General features: G+C 48.6%; 5 protein-coding genes and 2 non-coding genes across 7 annotated transcripts; 3 read left to right on the forward strand and 4 right to left on the reverse strand.

The window, feature by feature from the left end:
* Nucleotides 1-304: 304 nt before the first annotated feature.
* Nucleotides 305-4,584, reverse strand: BO87DRAFT_436541 (uncharacterized protein; the record flags this gene model as incomplete). The annotated part of the gene is made up of 4 exons (XM_025627825.1): nucleotides 305-2,654; nucleotides 2,697-2,871; nucleotides 2,923-3,637; nucleotides 3,973-4,584. The coding sequence occupies 4 exons, from the start codon at nucleotides 4,582-4,584 to the stop codon at nucleotides 455-457; spliced, it is 3,702 nt and encodes a 1,233-aa protein (XP_025479452.1). The 3' UTR covers nucleotides 305-454.
* A 574-nt stretch (nucleotides 4,585-5,158) lies between these two features.
* On the reverse strand, nucleotides 5,159-6,353 carry BO87DRAFT_436547 (fungal specific transcription factor domain-containing protein; the record flags this gene model as incomplete). Its single annotated transcript, XM_025627826.1, has 2 exons — nucleotides 5,159-5,378; nucleotides 5,452-6,353. 2 exons carry the CDS (start codon nucleotides 6,351-6,353, stop codon nucleotides 5,159-5,161), a joined length of 1,122 nt encoding a protein of 373 aa, XP_025479453.1.
* Nucleotides 6,354-9,049: 2,696 nt separating this feature from the next.
* On the forward strand, nucleotides 9,050-11,135 carry BO87DRAFT_335116 (arylsulfotransferase family protein). The gene is made up of 3 exons (XM_025620475.1): nucleotides 9,050-9,775; nucleotides 9,823-9,888; nucleotides 9,942-11,135. Exons 1-3 carry the CDS (start codon nucleotides 9,208-9,210, stop codon nucleotides 10,964-10,966), a joined length of 1,659 nt encoding a protein of 552 aa, XP_025479454.1. The 5' UTR covers nucleotides 9,050-9,207; the 3' UTR covers nucleotides 10,967-11,135.
* Nucleotides 11,136-11,154: 19 nt separating this feature from the next.
* Nucleotides 11,155-12,161, reverse strand: BO87DRAFT_59888 (uncharacterized protein). Its single transcript, XM_025629418.1, has 3 exons — nucleotides 12,008-12,161; nucleotides 11,506-11,949; nucleotides 11,155-11,429 (listed from the first exon to the last, which is right to left on the reverse strand). Exons 2-3 carry the CDS (start codon nucleotides 11,870-11,872, stop codon nucleotides 11,248-11,250), a joined length of 549 nt encoding a protein of 182 aa, XP_025479455.1. The 5' UTR covers nucleotides 11,873-11,949; nucleotides 12,008-12,161; the 3' UTR covers nucleotides 11,155-11,247.
* Nucleotides 12,162-13,021: 860 nt separating this feature from the next.
* BO87DRAFT_t144 lies at nucleotides 13,022-13,093 on the forward strand. The gene has a single exon. It is a non-coding gene; the product is annotated as a tRNA-Ala (tRNA).
* An 86-nt stretch (nucleotides 13,094-13,179) lies between these two features.
* On the forward strand, nucleotides 13,180-13,269 carry BO87DRAFT_t145. The gene has a single exon. It is a non-coding gene; the product is annotated as a tRNA-Asp (tRNA).
* A 1,125-nt stretch (nucleotides 13,270-14,394) lies between these two features.
* BO87DRAFT_459296 (Hsp70 family protein) lies at nucleotides 14,395-16,916 on the reverse strand. The gene is made up of 9 exons (XM_025628951.1): nucleotides 16,755-16,916; nucleotides 16,134-16,687; nucleotides 16,020-16,064; nucleotides 15,897-15,963; nucleotides 15,621-15,840; nucleotides 15,429-15,534; nucleotides 15,254-15,357; nucleotides 15,023-15,197; nucleotides 14,395-14,958 (listed from the first exon to the last, which is right to left on the reverse strand). The coding sequence occupies exons 1-9, from the start codon at nucleotides 16,813-16,815 to the stop codon at nucleotides 14,776-14,778; spliced, it is 1,515 nt and encodes a 504-aa protein (XP_025479456.1). The 5' UTR covers nucleotides 16,816-16,916; the 3' UTR covers nucleotides 14,395-14,775.
* Between the last annotated feature and the right edge of the window lie 287 nt (nucleotides 16,917-17,203).

Below are 17,203 nucleotides of genomic sequence, written 5' to 3' on the forward strand. Positions count from 1 at the left end.
CTAGTCTAACGCGCCGACCCTTGTCGTCTGAAATTGTGCTCATCGCCTCGCAGGACTAGGCTACAATTGCCCCACGCGGCGCAGGAGGTGTGCATTACCACCAGCCTGAACCTGCAATTCTACCAATTAAACCATCTGGATCAAATCTCTGAATCCAGGATTTTGTTAATTCTTAGTTTCGAATTGTCAGGGAGAAGTGCTTGTCTACAAGTAAGCTGACTTAATCTTTGGTGTTGCTCTCATTTTCCTCGGAATATCCGATCTTCCACTATCATGGAGTCGCCGTAAGCACCTCTCTATCCCACTTGCTAGTGTTTTTGACAATTTGTAGATCATTGAATGACAATCCCTAACTACTCCAGCATCCGTCTTCGCATTTTAAATTCTATCATACATCAAATCCATCTCCCCGCTTAACCCCTCAAGCACGTCTCTGCCCCCTCCCCTTAGTGAATCACACCACCACATAAACCAACATAAAGTTCGTACAGCAAAAGCCCACAAAAACCGCCCAATTCCACCAGCGCTGCCCATACGAATAATCCAACGTGTCCAGATACTCATCACCGACCGAATACGGACAATACGAGCAATCTGCCGTCGCGTTCGGATTAACGATGTAGCCTGGGTTACTCCCCAAGAAGGCCGCCGCATACTGGCCACAAGTACTGCCTGGAGGAGCATCAAATACGACGAGATCACTCGAGGAACACTCAACCGCAACGCCGTGAAGGACCGAACCGAGCGAAGCGCCGAAGAAGTAGCGCATGGGATCGATCCAAAACAGCCAGGGGCGGTAGAAATCGTTCAGGTATGCATGAGGAGTCAAGACTCCAGAAACAATCATAAGGACGACCCAGAAGAGGGAATTAGCGTACCCGCCTAGAGTTGCGGATGGGAAGAGCGCAGCTAGGAGGTGGGAGTATCCGGTTCCGAAAATACCGAGGAGGATCCACATGAAGTAGTAGAGTCCGGCAATAGGGGTTTCGTTTGGATAGCCCACGGTCCAGTAGGTGGCTAGGTAGACCAATGTATAGGTGAACAGCTGCCACGGTATTTCGACAACAATCAACGCGGTAAGAAGTGCGCGCCAGTCGTAGATACCGTTCTGCTCTCGGGCTGTGAAGATGGCCCATTTGCGGAACCAGAGGTCCTGGAGATCGGCGCAGGTGGTGGGGATAATCCAGGAGAGTAGGAGCAGGGCGATCATCTGGTTTTGTAGACCTTGGAGGGTGTATCCGGCGTGGAAGAAACTGAAGGCTATGAACATGGAGACGAAGAGGGACTTGGCTATTTTGCTGAAGTTGTACATCCCGTCCCGCCAGACAGAAATCCAGTGGCGCTTGGTGTCTGCGATGGTCTGGGCCAAGAGGGATAGAGCGTATTTGTTCTGCGAGGAGGATGCGTAAAGCTGCGAAGGGTTGATCTTTGTCTCCTTACTGGCGACGGTGGAGTTAAGCTGCGTAATAGTTGCTTCCAGGGCTTGGTTTTCAGCGGAGGCACGCCATATAGCCGGCCAGTCCAGCGAGCCTTCGTTCTTGGACGTGACAGTCGAGAGGATGAATTCAGCGGGGTTAGTGTCGCTGCCAATTGTAGCATCATGACGCCCGAAATAATCGACCACTTTTGAGGAATTTTCACCCGTCTCGCCAAAGTAGACGGTCCGGCCTCCTGGGGCGAGGAGCAGAACTTGGTCGAACATATCAAAAAGCACACCGGACGGCTGGTGAATTGTGCACAAGACAGGGATACCTTCAGCTGCAATACGACGCAAGAAGAGCACGAGCTCAAATGAGGCCTGGCTGTCAAGTCCGGAAGTAGGCTCATCGAGGAACAAGAGCGAACTAGGCCGTGCCGCAAGTTCGACTCCAATAGTGACACGCTTACGCTCTTCGACGCTAAGCTGTCCATCTCCCGGCTGGCCTACCAATGCCTCTGCAATATTCTCGAGGTCAAGAAGATGAATAATATGCTCGACGTAGGCCATCTTATCCTCGTTTGAGATGTGCGCGGGCTGGCGCAAGTGTGCCGAAAATTCCAATGCCTCGCGTACGGTGGCGAACGGTTCATGAATATCCTGCTGCATTACAAATCCACATGAGCGCTCGAAGGACTCATCCAACATTTCACCATTAAGTCGAAAAGTTCCTTCAATCTTGCCGGTTCTCTTGCGCTGCGCAAGCGTGTCCAGCAGGGTAGTCTTGCCAGCTCCCGAGGCACCCATCAGGGCTGTCAGCTGCCCGGGGCGGGCATACCCACTCACTTTGTGCAGCAACTGCTTGTCTTCACCATCGTGTGCGACAGTGTAGCTGACATCGGTAAAGGTAAAATTGCTGTCCGGGGCACCTTCGATTCTCATACCGTCAGGTTGGGAATCTTCGCAGATCGTCTGCGTAGCGGACGAGGAGCTTGCAGCCGACTTGGGCAAGCTCTCCTCGTCACGTTGCTTGGACGACTTGAAGATACGGCTCTGCGATCCCCCAGATTCGCGGGTCATGACGGTGAGTCCAATGCTACCCAATACGGTGTAGAGGAACCAGAGAACCATGATGATGCCGAAATTGCGCCATAGATGGTCGCGGGTGTAGCCAAAGTAATCTACCAAATATACCGAGCCGGCAACGGGATCGTGGGCCTTCAGACTGCCCGTTATACTGCAAGTCTGGTACTAGAGCTGGGTATATGAAAGGCCGTACAGGACCATTTCGCTTTCTGAGCACGTCAAATTAATACCAGTAAACTCATTACCCATCAGTGCCTCAAGAGCATAGGGCGATGGCGATGCGCGACGTAGCCACGAACCCCACCGATGCTGTGTTGGCCGGCCAGGTCCGAACCCCGAGTAAAGCAGACCAACGGGGATGGCACTACCTGCCATCATTAGGGACAACAAAATATTAGGAACCCAAGCTCCCAACATACGGAACAAACTTTGTACAGCAGTATAATAAGCGAACACAATGAGGACAAATATCCAGAATGCGGATGCCGTGCATTGCAGGTCAATGCTGAAGTAGTAGAGGCACGAGAAAACGAGACACTGGAAGAAAGCAATAGGTATGTCTGCGATTGCTCGCGCAATCACAAATGCACTAGGGTGAAGGAAGCCGTACTGAGCTTGCTTCAGAAGAATGCTCCGAGATTTGACAGTCGTGACAACCTCGGTCAAAGCATTGAGATAGAAATATATAAGAGCAAAGAACAAGGCACTGCTCTTCTCATAAGACCCTGTCTCATCCTTCGGAGCCATATAGTACGCCGGCCCATTTATCACAGCATTCAAGACGACAAAGGCCAGTATGATCAAAAAGGTCCGCTTGTCGCCCCATAACAACTGGTAGTATCGGAGTATCATGATCCAAATCTGCTTCGGGAGTGGGTTAGGTACAATCGCGAGCTTGGATACCCAGCAGGAGCAAATCTGCTGTACATTGTCCCGGAATTCCTGTATCAACCGGCTGTTCTTACCAACCTGGGTATGATATGCTTCTATCTCCTTCCGAAGCTCCTGGTACTCGGGGCTCTTGCGGAAAGCTGCGGCCAATTGATCAGAATCAGTCGGGACAATTCCTGCAGCATCCTTTCGAATGAGACAATCAGCTGGCGAAGTGACGGAGATCAGGAAATCTGGGATCATCTGGCGATCACGGCATTCAAAGCCTAGTCGAATGAAGTATTCCTTAACTCAGTCTATCTTGCCGCAGAAGATGGTCCCCCCATCGTAAAGCACAGTAACCAGTCAAAGCAATCATAGATGGTCTCTGACACTTGGTACATAGTCACAATATTGCTCATTCCGGTATCACGAGCAGTTGATGTGACAAATTGCACAAACTCCGTAGCCGACAAACTGTCTAAACCACGGGTAGGATTGTCCCATACCGCTACCGCGGGATTTGCCGACAAAGCTTCAATTAAGGTGACACGTTTGCGCTCGCCTCCAGAAACACCTCAAACAAAGGCGTCTCCTACAATCATGTCAGCGGTGTGTGATAGCCCAACAGAACCTAGAAAGACATCAATATTTTCGCGGGCAAAGTCCGAGTCCGAGCGCGTTTCGTTTGCGGGCTTCCGCAGCCAGAGGGCAAACTCCATAGTGTTTTTAACTGTCAGAGTAGAGAAGTGGAAGTCTTCCTCATTTGCATAGACTACCTCAGACCGATATCGATGTGCCATCTCTTTGCCCGAAAGACCAGCATATGCCAATTGACCCTGTACTTCCAGAAATGACCCCTGACTGTTAGCCAAAGTCTTGAGCAGGGTTATACAGCCGGCGCCAGATCTTCCCAGAACTAGCATTAATTCGCCAGGGAAGACCACTCCGTTAGCATCGCGAATAATCTGGGTAGTTAGCGTTTTTCTTTTCCCAGTCATTTGAGTCAGGACTGTCACAGGCCATTGAACTATCTTGTTGATCATGGCTGGAAGAGTCATGATACCATCAACTCCAGCGGCAACACCAATAACAGTGACATTTTCGAAGACGACGCCTAATGCGCGGCCCTCCTTGCGATACATAGGATCCCGGTTCATGGTTTCTTCCGTGTTCTCTGCTCTCATTTGCACCCAGAGGTTAGCAACCATGTAGAGGGACCATATCTTGTGCTGACGAATACCGTTCACAAATATTGAGGTTTCTCCGTTCTGCGTATTCGAAATGTGAGTTTTTCACACGAAATTGCGCCGGATAGTCGCATAAAATTGGTAAGAAAAAAAAAAAAAAAAAAAGCTTCTTATGCCTCTTCCCCACCGCTTTGGGTGCAGATGGATAGGCTGGTTGAGAGATAGTTAAGGTCTAGAGTCAACAGGGGTTGAGCCAATTTATAAACCATCATTTCCAAGGGTTGATGACTATTTGAAATAGGTCTCGCGCGCAATGCTCCAAATTTTACGTGTAGCATTATTGCTGTCCCGAAATGCTTGCTAATAAACAGATCTCTCCGGAGAAGTCAAGAAGGCATACTCAAAAGCCGTATGCAATTCTTTGGCATCCGAGCATGCTCGGATGAATCTCTGCCCTCTCATTGGTGCATAATGAGAACCCTATGGTGGACACCGATCAACTGATTCCGAACCGGCTCGGAATGAGCCCAAAACGGCAAGATGAACTCCGTCGTCATTACCAAGCAACCGAGACCGAATTTACAATTTTCTACTATTATAGTGGGATTTCATATAGATAGTCGGAAACATCTGGCCCCGTAGCATTGCCCTTCAGCCAATAGGACATGTAATCGACGCCGGAAATGCTTGCCGAAAGAAAATCATTCCCTTCGGCAAGTTGCTGGAACGGCTGAGGCGGAATCTCAGAAGCATAGTCAATCTGCTCTTCCAGGGAATTAAATAGCTCTTCTGTCCTTGCAGAGAGATATCCATCACTAGCGATGGTGCAGTTAGCGAGCGTTTTGCCTTTTCCGAGTATACTCTTTCAAGGAAAGGATTCGAACTTACTTGAGCCAGGGAAAACTGCCTGCTAAGTTCTCTTCCAGATCAACCTCGCACGTGGACAGGAATAGAGCATCCTTAGCACATTTCATGATATCCAAGCTTAATGCCTTTCCGGTAATTGGCCCGTGATGCTCCATTTTATCAAGGCACTGAATTCCGCGTTCCACTGACGTGAAGATATCCAAGGCATGTTCGACAGTGACGGATGTATTTAGAACATCATAAAGCAGGGTCACGCATGCTGACACAATATAGTTAGCCACCGATGCATCGTTTCGGATGCATGTGGCCCTCTCCATGATGGCGCTGCTGGCAATATTGATAATCTCCTTGGCAGACAGAATTGAAAGATTGATTGAGGCCTGAAGACTTTCGACTTCTGGTAATCCAGATGCGCAATTTTGTTCAGATCCAACTATGCTGCAATATACCATGGCGGGCCTACGAGTCATCATTTTAATTAAGTGGAACGCGAGCCCAAGATGTGTACACTGGATCTCCCGCCACACCTCGCTCTTGGGACGGTTTAGACTGGCAAATTGTAGATAAGAGGGTAAGGAGCGCTCAATCTGCTGCAGCGCGGCATCACACTCCAAAATCGTGGTGTTTAGCTTGCGATGGTCGTATATTGTGTGCAAGTTAGATGAAGAGAATATACCGCTGGAGACCTTTTCTATCAGTTGCCCAATTTGTGCCATTGCCCTCAGGTATGCGCATTCCGTCAGGGGACCGTCCGAGCTTTTCATGGGCTCGCCGCACGGTGTTTGGCGATTGCAGTCAGGAAGGTCCTCGGGAAACGAGACGTCTATGTGTGAGTCAAGAAATCCGGAGGGGCGACCGGTAAAAAAGGCACAGATACGCTCATAGGAGTACACCACCCAGAAAGTGATTCGGAGCTTCTGCATGACTGGCCCAGTTCCGTTGGCGACCTGACCGCGGTTGAGACTAATAGGTAGAGAACGGCTTGGTTCCGGTCAGTTGGGGTCTCCAACTTCCTTAGTAATTGACCCTAAGATTTCTTACCTCAACCTTTAGAATATTCGATCGTCATCTTAATGGTGCTAAGCCTGGTTGTTTTCCGTTTCTAAAACCTTGGTTTCTCTTTATCTAATTGCAATCAGCGCAAGCTCATAGTCATCTGCTGGTAAATCACTTGGTTAGAGGCCCCAATGTAGGTTTCGGTTCGGTGTCTAGCCGGGGCTGTGGGGAGATAGGCTAAGCTTAACCAAGTTTCACAACATAAGACAATCTTTACTCTCACAAGCTCATAATCGGGTGAAAAGCCCTATCAGACTGTCGGTTGCAATGCAGAAGGGGAAGATGGATATATTAGCCCTGGTCATCTGCCATCGCTGTTGCTTCTTGTTCTGGCCTGAGTCGGGGGCAGCCACACAGATTGGGCATACTCAATTGTCATTGAGTGTAGTACAGTAAAGCGTGCCATTTGCATATGACTCCACTAAGTCGGGAGATGTCCGAAAATACACTGTCTTGTTGGGATTGCGGCAACTTGCGGCCCGCGTGCGGAGGGAATATGATTTGTGACGGCATGATGTGGTAAAGCTTGCTGACGAATGCAGAGCCGATAGATAAGTCCGATAGTTCCTCTCTAGCAAGAAGGATGCACGCCCCATTACATCTTACTAGGTGGAAGACTGTGATGTGCGTTTTCTTCCGCTTCGGCATCCGATGATTTCACCGAGATCATTCATATATCAGACTCTGGTACCTACATACGTCGAGTTCCAGCGCACTTGGATCATTTCCCAAGCTTCTTTTCATGGATGTACGAATACTTGGTAGTGTTCCAGCCACCCATACAGAAACATGTGCATGCTAGCATTTGTGGACTAGCCGCGACATTCGATGTTCAAGAGATTGCTCTTGATAACGTCGATAGTAACTCTACAGCATCAAACAAGCATAATCTTCCTTGGTCAGTTATCAATCTCGGTCTGTGAGTTGCGGCCATGGAGATGTTCATAAATCCGCAATCTAGGGGTTGGGCTAGTGTTTGGAATCTACGGTTCATTAAGACTTGAATGAATAGAAGTGCTGTGGTTGATTGGTACCCTTTGCGGGCTTAATGGCTATTTATCTTCTCTTGCTTCGGTATTCGTGCCATGCCATTAAAATAGCTTCTCGGTCTTACCAATTGTCGCAATGTGCTCTGTCTCACAGCCCATTCCAGAACGTCGTATTCTTTACTTGGAAATCCTAAGGCACTTACCACAAGGAAAGCACTGCAGGTTTTCCATTGACATCAGAGACTCGAATGGCGGGAATCCCCAGCTGGGGGATACTGGCTGTGCGACAAAAGTCAGTGCCGGAGACCAACGAGATCTTCTCGTCAATGGTCACTTGTTCCAGGATATTATCAATATCGGTCATGGTCATTCTCGAACGCTGACTTAAGCAGCCTGCTGTAGCGGTGGGGTTATGATAGCTACGTCCATACCGGTAGGCTCGACCGCTTCTTATGCCTCATTACAAAAGCAATGAGGCCATCGGCTTCGGGAGAACACTCCTCCTCCTCCAATTCACGAAACAGTGGTAAACCGCTTCCCCGGCTGCTCCCTGTTTGGGGTCTACAAGAACATTTTAATAAGCAATCCCCATTGTTCAGGGCGCACGATCATTGGGTAATTATGCTTACTATACCGAGATAGAAAAGAATGTATGTGGATGTGCCATTGCAGATGTGTATCGCTACCTTTTTGAGTGGCAAAACAGCAAATAGAGTCAATTTTTACTAACTTTTGCTCAACATGGCCGCCCGCTCCTGGTGGCCTACCCCATGGAGATCTGGATGTAACTAAACATCTACGCAGCCGTAGACTCGGTGTGGGTGGCTTGGGTGTCTTATCATTGTTTCGACTATCCACAACATTTTCATCAAACAGACTACCCTGGCTGAAATCGACTAGAACTACCACCTGATCTTGATGGTCCTTATTCTGCTTTATTGGTCTGGTATTGTGGTCTGCATATCCCGAAGCGAGTGTTTTCTCGCTCGAAGAAATGGCGGTTCTATTCGCCGGTAACGAGGCTACCCTTGTAGCCAAAGGGGATGAACCGGTAACAGAGCAAACGGACGCTGATGCGACAGCTTAGGAAAACTGATTACTGTCTTTCATACGGTCTACCTCACCTCTGATAGACTCGCGTCTGCCGACGGGACCTCTTCCGAGAAGCTGGGTTGATCAGCACTAATCTTTCCCTTTTGTCTCCCCGCCATCATTCGCTTATTTGATCGGCATGGCCATCCCCACTTTACCAACGTCAATGCTTTTCTCTACTATAGTCTTTTCTGCTTACCATCGCTATGGCTACCTGACGACTTAAGCATTGTTATTTTGAAGGATATGTTGGCTCACGGTAATGCGGGAATGAAAGGGTTCAATCGGATCAATTTGTGTAGACTACAGTCGCAGAGGAATAGACAAAACTACGTTCCGTAATTGTATGCGGATAACTTCATTGGAACATGTCATCCCGCTGCGGGGTCTGTTACGAGCACGCAAGAATCGCTGCCTCTTGCGGGAGGGGGCTTGGCCTTTTCTAGAGGCCTATAAACTTCCTTCTCAACTCCTTTTCTACGCTCTTGTTTCCATCTCACTGTCCATAAGTCTACAGACCTTCTCCAACGAATTCCGGGAATTCCTAATATAGTGCATCGATTTTACCTAAGGTTAATGTACCCATCCTTGACGATGATGAGAAAAAACGGGACTGATCAATGTGCTCTCAGCACGCATCATGCGCTCACCCTGGCCTGTCTCAGCCTCCATGATGCTGCTACCATTGGTAGCAGCTGACTGGCAATTCAAGTCGCGCCCTGATCTGGCACCGCCCAAGCTGAATATTACCATCCCTGCAGCCGCAGATGTGGAGAAAGGGTACCTCTTTGTTGCTCCTTTTGCTGGTATCGCAGATGCCCCGGGAGAAATGCATGGCCCTCGCCAGGCTTCTCCTTATATCTTTCGAGATGATGGTGAGCTAATCTGGTCCGGATACTCCTACTACTCCATCTGGGCGACCAACTTTCAGAAAGCTCGATGGAACGGCAAGGATGTCCTATTCTGCTTCGAGGGTGACCATAATCCGGCTTATGGGCATGGTCACGGCCATGTCACCTTCCTAGACCAGCACTATGAGACCATCCGCGAGTTGCGTGCTGGTAACCATAAGATTATGGACAAGCATGAGTTCCACGTTATCAATGAGGAGACGGCTTTGATACAAATCTACCAACCCGTGCCAATGGACCTCACTCCCTGGGGAGCCAGTGCGGAGCAACAGTGGATCGTGGATGCCATCATCCAAGGTATGAAATCCATTTGCATGACAGGATAAAGCTAATCAGGGTAACAGAGCTTGATATTGCAACCGGTGATGTTCTGTTTGAGTGGTCCAGCTTGGATCATGTCCTTCCCGACGGTTAGTTCTTCCTCCTTCACAGCACACGCCTGCAACCAACTAAACTCTCTCAGAGGCAATCCTCCCCATCAACCCTGGCCAAGCTGGCGCAGGCTACAACTCTTCAGATGCATGGGACTACTTCCACATAAACTCCGTGGACAAAGACATTGACGGGAACTATCTCATCTCCGCCCGTGATGCCTGCGCCGTACACAAAATCAACGGCAGCAGCGGCGAGATCATCTGGCGTCTGGGAGGTGTCAAGTCCGACTTCGAACTAGGCCCAAACGCCAACTTCTGCTTCCAACACCACGCTCGATTCGTTTCCAAAGACGGTGACTCCGAGATAATATCCCTATATGACAACTCCGCTCACGGCACCGAGAACGGTCGCGGCCACGAAGTCCACACCCACCCATTCTCACAAGGCAAGATCATCAAAGTCAATACTGCCACCTGGAACGCATCCATCGTCCAAGCCTTCCAACCACCCGATGGCCTATTGTCAAAGTCTCAAGGCGGCACCCAATTGCTACCCAACGGCAACGTCCTTGTGAACTGGGGCTCCGAGGGTGCATTGACTGAATTCCGCCCTGACGGCACTCCAATTCTACACGCCTACATGGACTCGGGCTTTCTGGGAGAAGGTGTCGAGAATTACCGTGCTTTCCGGTATAACTGGACTGGACTTCCTAATGAAATGCCGGCTATCGTATCTCTTCAGAATGACGAGGGTACGACCCTTTATGTCTCGTGGAACGGTGACACTGAGACAAAGGTCTGGCGCTTTTATAGCGTGGTTGATGAGTACGGCTCGCGCGAGTTCTTGGGCGATGCGAAGAGGACTGGTTTTGAAACTGCGCTATCACTTCCGGGTCGTGTCATTCACGCAGTGTCTGCAGAGGCTATTGATGCCAGGGGAAGGGTTTTGACAGCTACTGCTTCTGTGAGGACTAAGGCCGAGGTGCTACCTCCGAAGGCAGCTTCGGTCGGAAAGCACGAGCATGGGGCAGTGCAGTCTCAAGTCCAAATGGGAGGTTCTAGCCACTGGGAGGAGTACATGATCTTGAAGCTGGATCGTTTCTCTCGAGATTGAGGATATGCAATTCACTCCTTGAGGTTCTCCCTCAGTCAAACGTCGTGCGGGTGGTGCCTGTTTGTTCAACCAATGGCACCTAGTGGCAACTGTTGTTAGTATAGTGTTGAAGGTGGCTGGTTACTTTCTGGTAGTAGCCTAAGAGATAGCAATATGAATTGTTGGTGACGATGAGTCTCAATGTAGTCCATGAACACACCATATTTCCACCCTTATCAAATGCTACTGCCACTCTTATCAGAGCGCGACAATATCTACCCATCGCAAGCCGCTTCTTATTCCTACACCTCCTGACTAAAATCATACTCATTCCCAAATCCCCGATTCAGATACCTTTCCAACGCCTGCTCTTCCGACATCCAATCAACTGGAACCTCCAAGCTCGTCTCCCTCTCCACCGCGGGCCTCAACTCCTCCGCAAGCTCCAATCTCATCCTATTCCGATACCACGGCGCGAAATGAACTACACAAAAATCTTACTCAGCACCAGCCACCACAACCAAGTAACCAAATCCAAATGGGAAAAAAAATATACTTGCTCATAGCCAACATAACCCTCACATCTCCCGTCCGATTCCCCATTCCCGCATGCCAAAGCCTCAAATCCCGAATCACCAACGCCCCCTTCGGTACAACAGGCTGACAGGGCATTCCCACAGTGCGACGTCTCTCCACCTCCTGTACCTTGATCCGCCCACTAGCTCGATCAGTGCCATGCGCTCCCTCCTGCACATGCAGACCCGAGTCCACGTGCGTGCCGAGCCAGATCTCTGTGGATCCGTTTTCGGGCGTCATAGTAACCAAAGGGACGTTAATAACGTAGGCGAATGGATGCGATGGATGATCGAAATCCGCGTCGGTGTGTACGGGCTGCGATGTGGGGGGACAGGTACTGGTTGGTGGCATGGCGGTGTTACCTGAGCAGAAGGTCCACTTAGGACGGGGGCCTAGGGCTGTTGAGGTAATTTGAATGGCGAGGGGGTCTGTGGTGATTACTTTAGCAGGAGTGGATTGGAATGCTTGGGGAGAATAATCACGTACTTAGGAAGATATCTTTGTGGAAATATTCTCTTATCGGGGGTGGATCTTGTTGGATGTTCCCTGGGTTGTAATTTTAAGGACTATTCTCGCTTCTGGCTTGCAGGATGTAGGCGTCTTGTATCATTTTTGTGTTTAGGTGGTCGAGGGGGTCGTATGGAATGGCGTTTTCTATGATGACTAGGCCGTCGTGGAAGAGGGAGCGGATGGCGGTTTCGAGGTTTTGTGGGGTGAGTTTGTTACTATTTTCTAGTTCGGTCTTCGATGGTCTTATGGTATGTGGATAGGAAGATTGCTTGTGACGGTGGTAGTATTGCTTCGATGGCGTTTGTAGTATTGTCGGTGCGAGTCGTGGTGTCCAACGGGCGAGACCAGGCGGGAATCTGTACATGATGCCGAATTTATATATAAGTATCGCGGGGGAGGCTTTAGCTATGCGTCTATGTAAAGTGAATCCACCCAACAGATATCACTTTCTAGTAGAGCTCGGGTATGAGACAAGTGATCTGTTGGTTATGCCAATAACGGTAATGTTGTGGGAATATTCCTGAGCCAAAGAAGATGGGCAATTCAGGTGGCTCTCACTATACAAGACAAAGGTCAAGAGACGAGGCCGCAGTCAGGAGGGCATATAGCAATGGATGTATATGTAGAGGCAAGATCCTTGTCTAATATTGAGACTCGGTAGTATAGATTGACACCATTTTGTGAAAGAAACATGATCAGATTTGAGATGAGCGTGGATGTGCTCCCAGTCTGGGGAGGTTGATAGGTTACATTTGCATTTCCCCGCTTCTTTCTCCGCATCCCGAGGAACAGCAAGTGCTGGAATAGCGGCATTGCACGGACGGAAGCAAGTCACTTCTAAAACGATGACGCGTTAATTCCCAAAAAAAGCGTTGTACTCGTTTTTTCCTATCAGATAACCCGGACTGGGTTCTAATGCAGAAGTTTTTGGAACGAGAGCAAACGTTTTACCTTTATGTAACAAGACTCGTCGTACTCTACCAATAAGATGGGCTTGTGGTTTAGGGGTATGACGCTCCATTCGCATTGGAGAGGTCCCGGGTTCGATTCCCGGCGAGTCCACTTTTTGCTCTTTCATTTTTTTCAAAAGCATTGCGCTTCTATTTGCTTAAATAAGTACGCAAATAAAATAACAATCAAATAATAAGTCCTCGATGGTCTAACGGTCATGATTTCCGCTTGTCAATCCCACCTGGGAACAAGCGCGGGAGACCTGGGTTCGACTCCCAGTCGGGGAGATGTTTTTTTGTTTCTGCTTTTCTTTCATCTCCTTCTGCTACAAAACAAGTCTTGCTCTCGACGAGTTCCTGGATTATTTGTCACTGGCCCGGTCTCTCTGTGTGGTCTGGCTTCATCAATAATGACCTGCCGAAACTCTTCCATTGCAAACAATATCTCAATCATCTAGAAATTGCACCTTTCGGGAAGAGTATTATCGCAATTTACTTTTTTTTTATTCCTTCTATTTCTCTGATCTGTGCATTACCGAACCTCTTTAATATGAGACAAATAGCGTCCAACTCTTTTCGCTACTGTCACAGCCCAAAGAGGATCGATATTATCTAATAGAAGACTTACTGGATCAGGTTGTCGGTCATACCTCAATCTCGATTTATTTATGAGATCAACGTTCAACCTCCAGTAACAGAAATATGTCAGATGACAAAAGGTGCTTCTTGTATAGCACACCGTGGGTGGCCGACCGAGCGGGAACTTAATATGTACTAATGCCACCTTGGAGTTGACTCGTCCGTTGAGCATCATTCTATAAATCACATACTCTGGCGTCAAACAGACCCAAACGAGCAGTGAATGCTCGAAAGCCCCTGTGAACTGAATACGAATAATTTGCAGTTCTTTGTAGCCTTAGAATGCGTGCTGTGCTGTGTTGTGTTTGTCTGAAAATAAACACCAACCAGCATGGTATCAAATTTCAATAAAGTCAATAACAATGAAAACTTGAGGTTCGGAGCCACCGATTGATCGAGCAGGGTTTAATACTTTTGCCGTGATTGTGTGATGATAGTTGACAAGGACCAGTACATTGAAACTGTGGGTTTGGTGTTGTGCAGCGATTTGAATGCGCCCGTTGACTCCTACAGACCATGCTTATTCTATACAACAACTACAGTACAGGTTTCCATGAATCTGAAACTTCAATAGAATTGCCAGTGTCAATCTGAATAGCGCACTTATGAGAAATACGAAAGGGGAGGGAGGGGAGAGAGAGAGTGTGTGTGTAAAAGAAGGCCCGAAATAGATGAAATCCCCGAGACTTGAGACAGGAAATGCAAGTCACAAACTTTTTCTTTCAAAAGCAAAAACACAGCAGAGATGTGGGAATAATGGAATAATGGAATCAACAAATAACAACAACAGCTTCAAAAGATAAAAGAGACACGTAGCGAATGAAAGTTGCCATGTCAGTTGACCTCGCTCCGAAAATGTTCACTTCCAAGAACTTTCCTCGTGCCACACCATGCAGCAAAGCGATCACAGAGGGTCTTCGCGATCAGGCCCTACTCTGTCAACGGAAACGATCGATTTCCACCTTCCCAAAGTCGTGGCCATGGGAGGAAGTTGCCCTGACGTAAATCTTACTTATTTCAAGAGTAAGGCGGAGCTTCACATCAATGGTGTCTCCACTTCTTGTACCTCCTGAACTTAATGCGTCGACGAAGTTGCAGAATACATGGCCAATGTTCCGGACATCTGGTTTTCGATCAGGGTTTATTTCATACGGGTCACAAAGAATGGGTCACAAAGATGAGAAAATGAAAGTTCTTCGAACCGTATATCGCATTGTTTTGTCCGCCCACAGGCCTCGGTACTGCATCGTAGATGTTGATAACTGCTAAAGGAAAATCTTGAAAGACCCGGCAGGTAAATGTGGCGGTTCGCAATTCGCCAATTGAGCACCGGTCCCCCTTGAGGAGAGAAACGTCACTATCAGAGCATGTTTGCATAGCTTGCTACTTTCATTGAACTCACCACTTTAAGAACCCAAGACACGGGATGCCCCTGAGGCGCTCGAGGTTCTTGGTTATCGAGGTCCATGGCACCAACTAGAGGGCCAGAGGACTCAACACCGTAATGACGGTCGAGCTCAACCGAAAGAAGGTTCCTGTACGCCCAGCGAGCAGCGCCTTCAGCTACAGCAGTCTCTCTAACTCATGGATCACTGTTAGACAATGTCAGGTAAGAAGGTACGGGCAGACTTACGGCGTTTGGTGTCGGTGGACCGTTATCTGCGAGTTCGCGAAAAGCCTTTGAATGGCGTTATAAAGATAGACGGAGTGTGCCGCCGCGCCGGATACGTAAACGTGCTGTGTGTTTGTCAGTGCCTGAATCGATAAATGTGCGAAAATATGTCAGTGAGATAATCAGTACTCCATACCTTGATTACTGGGCGTCCAATCAAGTCATGTGCTCGATTAATCTGCGCTGTCAGAACATCGCAGATTGTCACTATGAGAGGATACTGAAGATCGAGCATATCGACACTGTTACTATTCGATTAGATTTATTCCCCACAAAAAGCCGACAGAGGAAAGGTAGGCGGGGAAGGGGGAGGGGGGAAGCAGCAGACTTTGTGAACTCGAACTTGCGAAAACCTGTCGATATACGATATTGTATATCGCCAATTTCTTGACCGATGGTGCCTTCGAAGTCACGTTTGGCTGACTCAAAATCGCTCATTAAACGACCAGTTGGGGAAAAGACCGAGCGCCTCAACTTCTTTGACTTCAAATTTTCAGACGCGACAGCGTAAAATTCCCGGTCTATCATAGTGCTACCCCCCGAAGGATCTACTCGACTTCAGGGTGTGTTCGTAAATGTGGCAATCCTGACGGGGGAGACCTACCTGTGTAATTGCTTACAGTTCTGTAGTCCCCAATCTCTTTCTGGTGGATGACGTAGGTGCCAATATCCTGTATGTGGTAAGCCAGACTTTCAAAGGGTGATAGAGAGCTGGATATATCCTTACAAGCGTTCCACCTCCACAGTCACAGACAACGACTCCGTCTCCCGCCTAATACTAAAGTCAACATGCACAATACCTTCAAGATGTGGAAACAAAACAGCAGCGTAAGAGGCACACCTGAATGGGAATCAACGGATCACATAACATTGTTGTCAGTGCTGCTTCTGGCTCAGAGAGGACGAGAGGGTCGTCTCCAGCAATTCCGCGAAAACCTGCTGCCCGAGCGGCTTTCTTCATGGTGCTTATAGCTGCTTCCGACCATGTCGCCGGTACAGTCAGAATGTATGCAAATGGCAATATCCCAAGGTCGTTGTCATTGCATTTTCTCTTAATGTGAGTCTCCGAATATTTCCTGAGGCGGTCCAAGAAGTCTCTAATGATACTGGTAGGGTCCCTGCCTCCAGGCCGGTGGAAGATTCCCACGGAATCTTTCCACTGCTCGTTGTCATCGGCGATGATCTTTTCCGTTACTTCAGGTTCTAAGAGGAGCTTAACCCAGGAAGAAGTTACATGATCTTCGGTAATCATGTATCCCCATGCCGCGTTTTGGAGGACTCGCTTCTTGAAACTGTAGGCGATGCGGGTTGGGACACGCGTCGAACGGATCTGCGTTCCGGGCCAAGTGTCGATAAATCTCACATTCGTAGAGTCGGGATGAATCCATGCAACACCTGCTCCGACTGATCAATGTCTATGCCCGAGCCTTGCTCGACCAGCTTGGGGTTCCAAAAGTCTTACTCGTATGAGTAGTTCCGCAATCCACGGACACAGCGATCTTCCGAGTACGTTCCATGGTCATTATGGCGTTATTCGGGGGACCAGTTCGGCTAAGATTATGTTGGTTTGGACACAAAGATATAGGTAGATAGGAAACCAAAGAAAGCACAATTTAGACAAGGGAAAAGTATTGAAAGTGGTTCTGGGGATGGACAGAGGCAGCCACGAACTAGGTAGATTGGACGTAAGTTATATTGCTTGTCCAAATCTGAGGAGATCTAGATCCAGCTGACGCCCTTCATGAGTGAGACAGAAGAGTAAGTGTAAATTTGCCCAAGCGAGTGGCATGCGCCCAAATGACGGGCCTGGACCTCTATGATTCTATCACCTGACAATTGAGAGAAAAGGCTGGGTGGATACGGTTGCCACCATTCCCCTTGACGATGGCTTTCAACCTTTCCCGCGATCCC

Source organism: Aspergillus neoniger (assembly GCF_003184625.1).
Source record: "Aspergillus neoniger CBS 115656 unplaced genomic scaffold BO87scaffold_17, whole genome shotgun sequence".
Lineage (NCBI taxonomy): Eukaryota > Fungi > Ascomycota > Eurotiomycetes > Eurotiales > Aspergillaceae > Aspergillus > Aspergillus neoniger.

Coding starts and splice junctions, on each gene's coding strand:
- BO87DRAFT_59888 (XM_025629418.1), bottom strand. CDS start 11,872: ATGCCACCAACCAGTACCTGTCCCCCCACATCGCAGCCCGTACACACC. Junction 11,430..11,505: donor GAGGGTTATGTTGGCTATGA/GCAAGTATATTT, acceptor ATTTTTGTGTAG/TTCATTTCGCGCCGTGGTAT.
- BO87DRAFT_335116 (XM_025620475.1), top strand. CDS start 9,208: ATGCGCTCACCCTGGCCTGTCTCAGCCTCCATGATGCTGCTACCATTG. Junction 9,776..9,822: donor CGTGGATGCCATCATCCAAG/GTATGAAATCCA, acceptor TCAGGGTAACAG/AGCTTGATATTGCAACCGGT. Junction 9,889..9,941: donor GGATCATGTCCTTCCCGACG/GTTAGTTCTTCC, acceptor AAACTCTCTCAG/AGGCAATCCTCCCCATCAAC.
- BO87DRAFT_459296 (XM_025628951.1), bottom strand. CDS start 16,815: ATGACCATGGAACGTACTCGGAAGATCGCTGTGTCCGTGGATTGCGGA. Junction 15,841..15,896: donor AACTGTAAGCAATTACACAG/GTAGGTCTCCCC, acceptor GAAGTCGAGTAG/ATCCTTCGGGGGGTAGCACT. Junction 14,959..15,022: donor TGTCTTGGGTTCTTAAAGTG/GTGAGTTCAATG, acceptor TCTCTCCTCAAG/GGGGACCGGTGCTCAATTGG.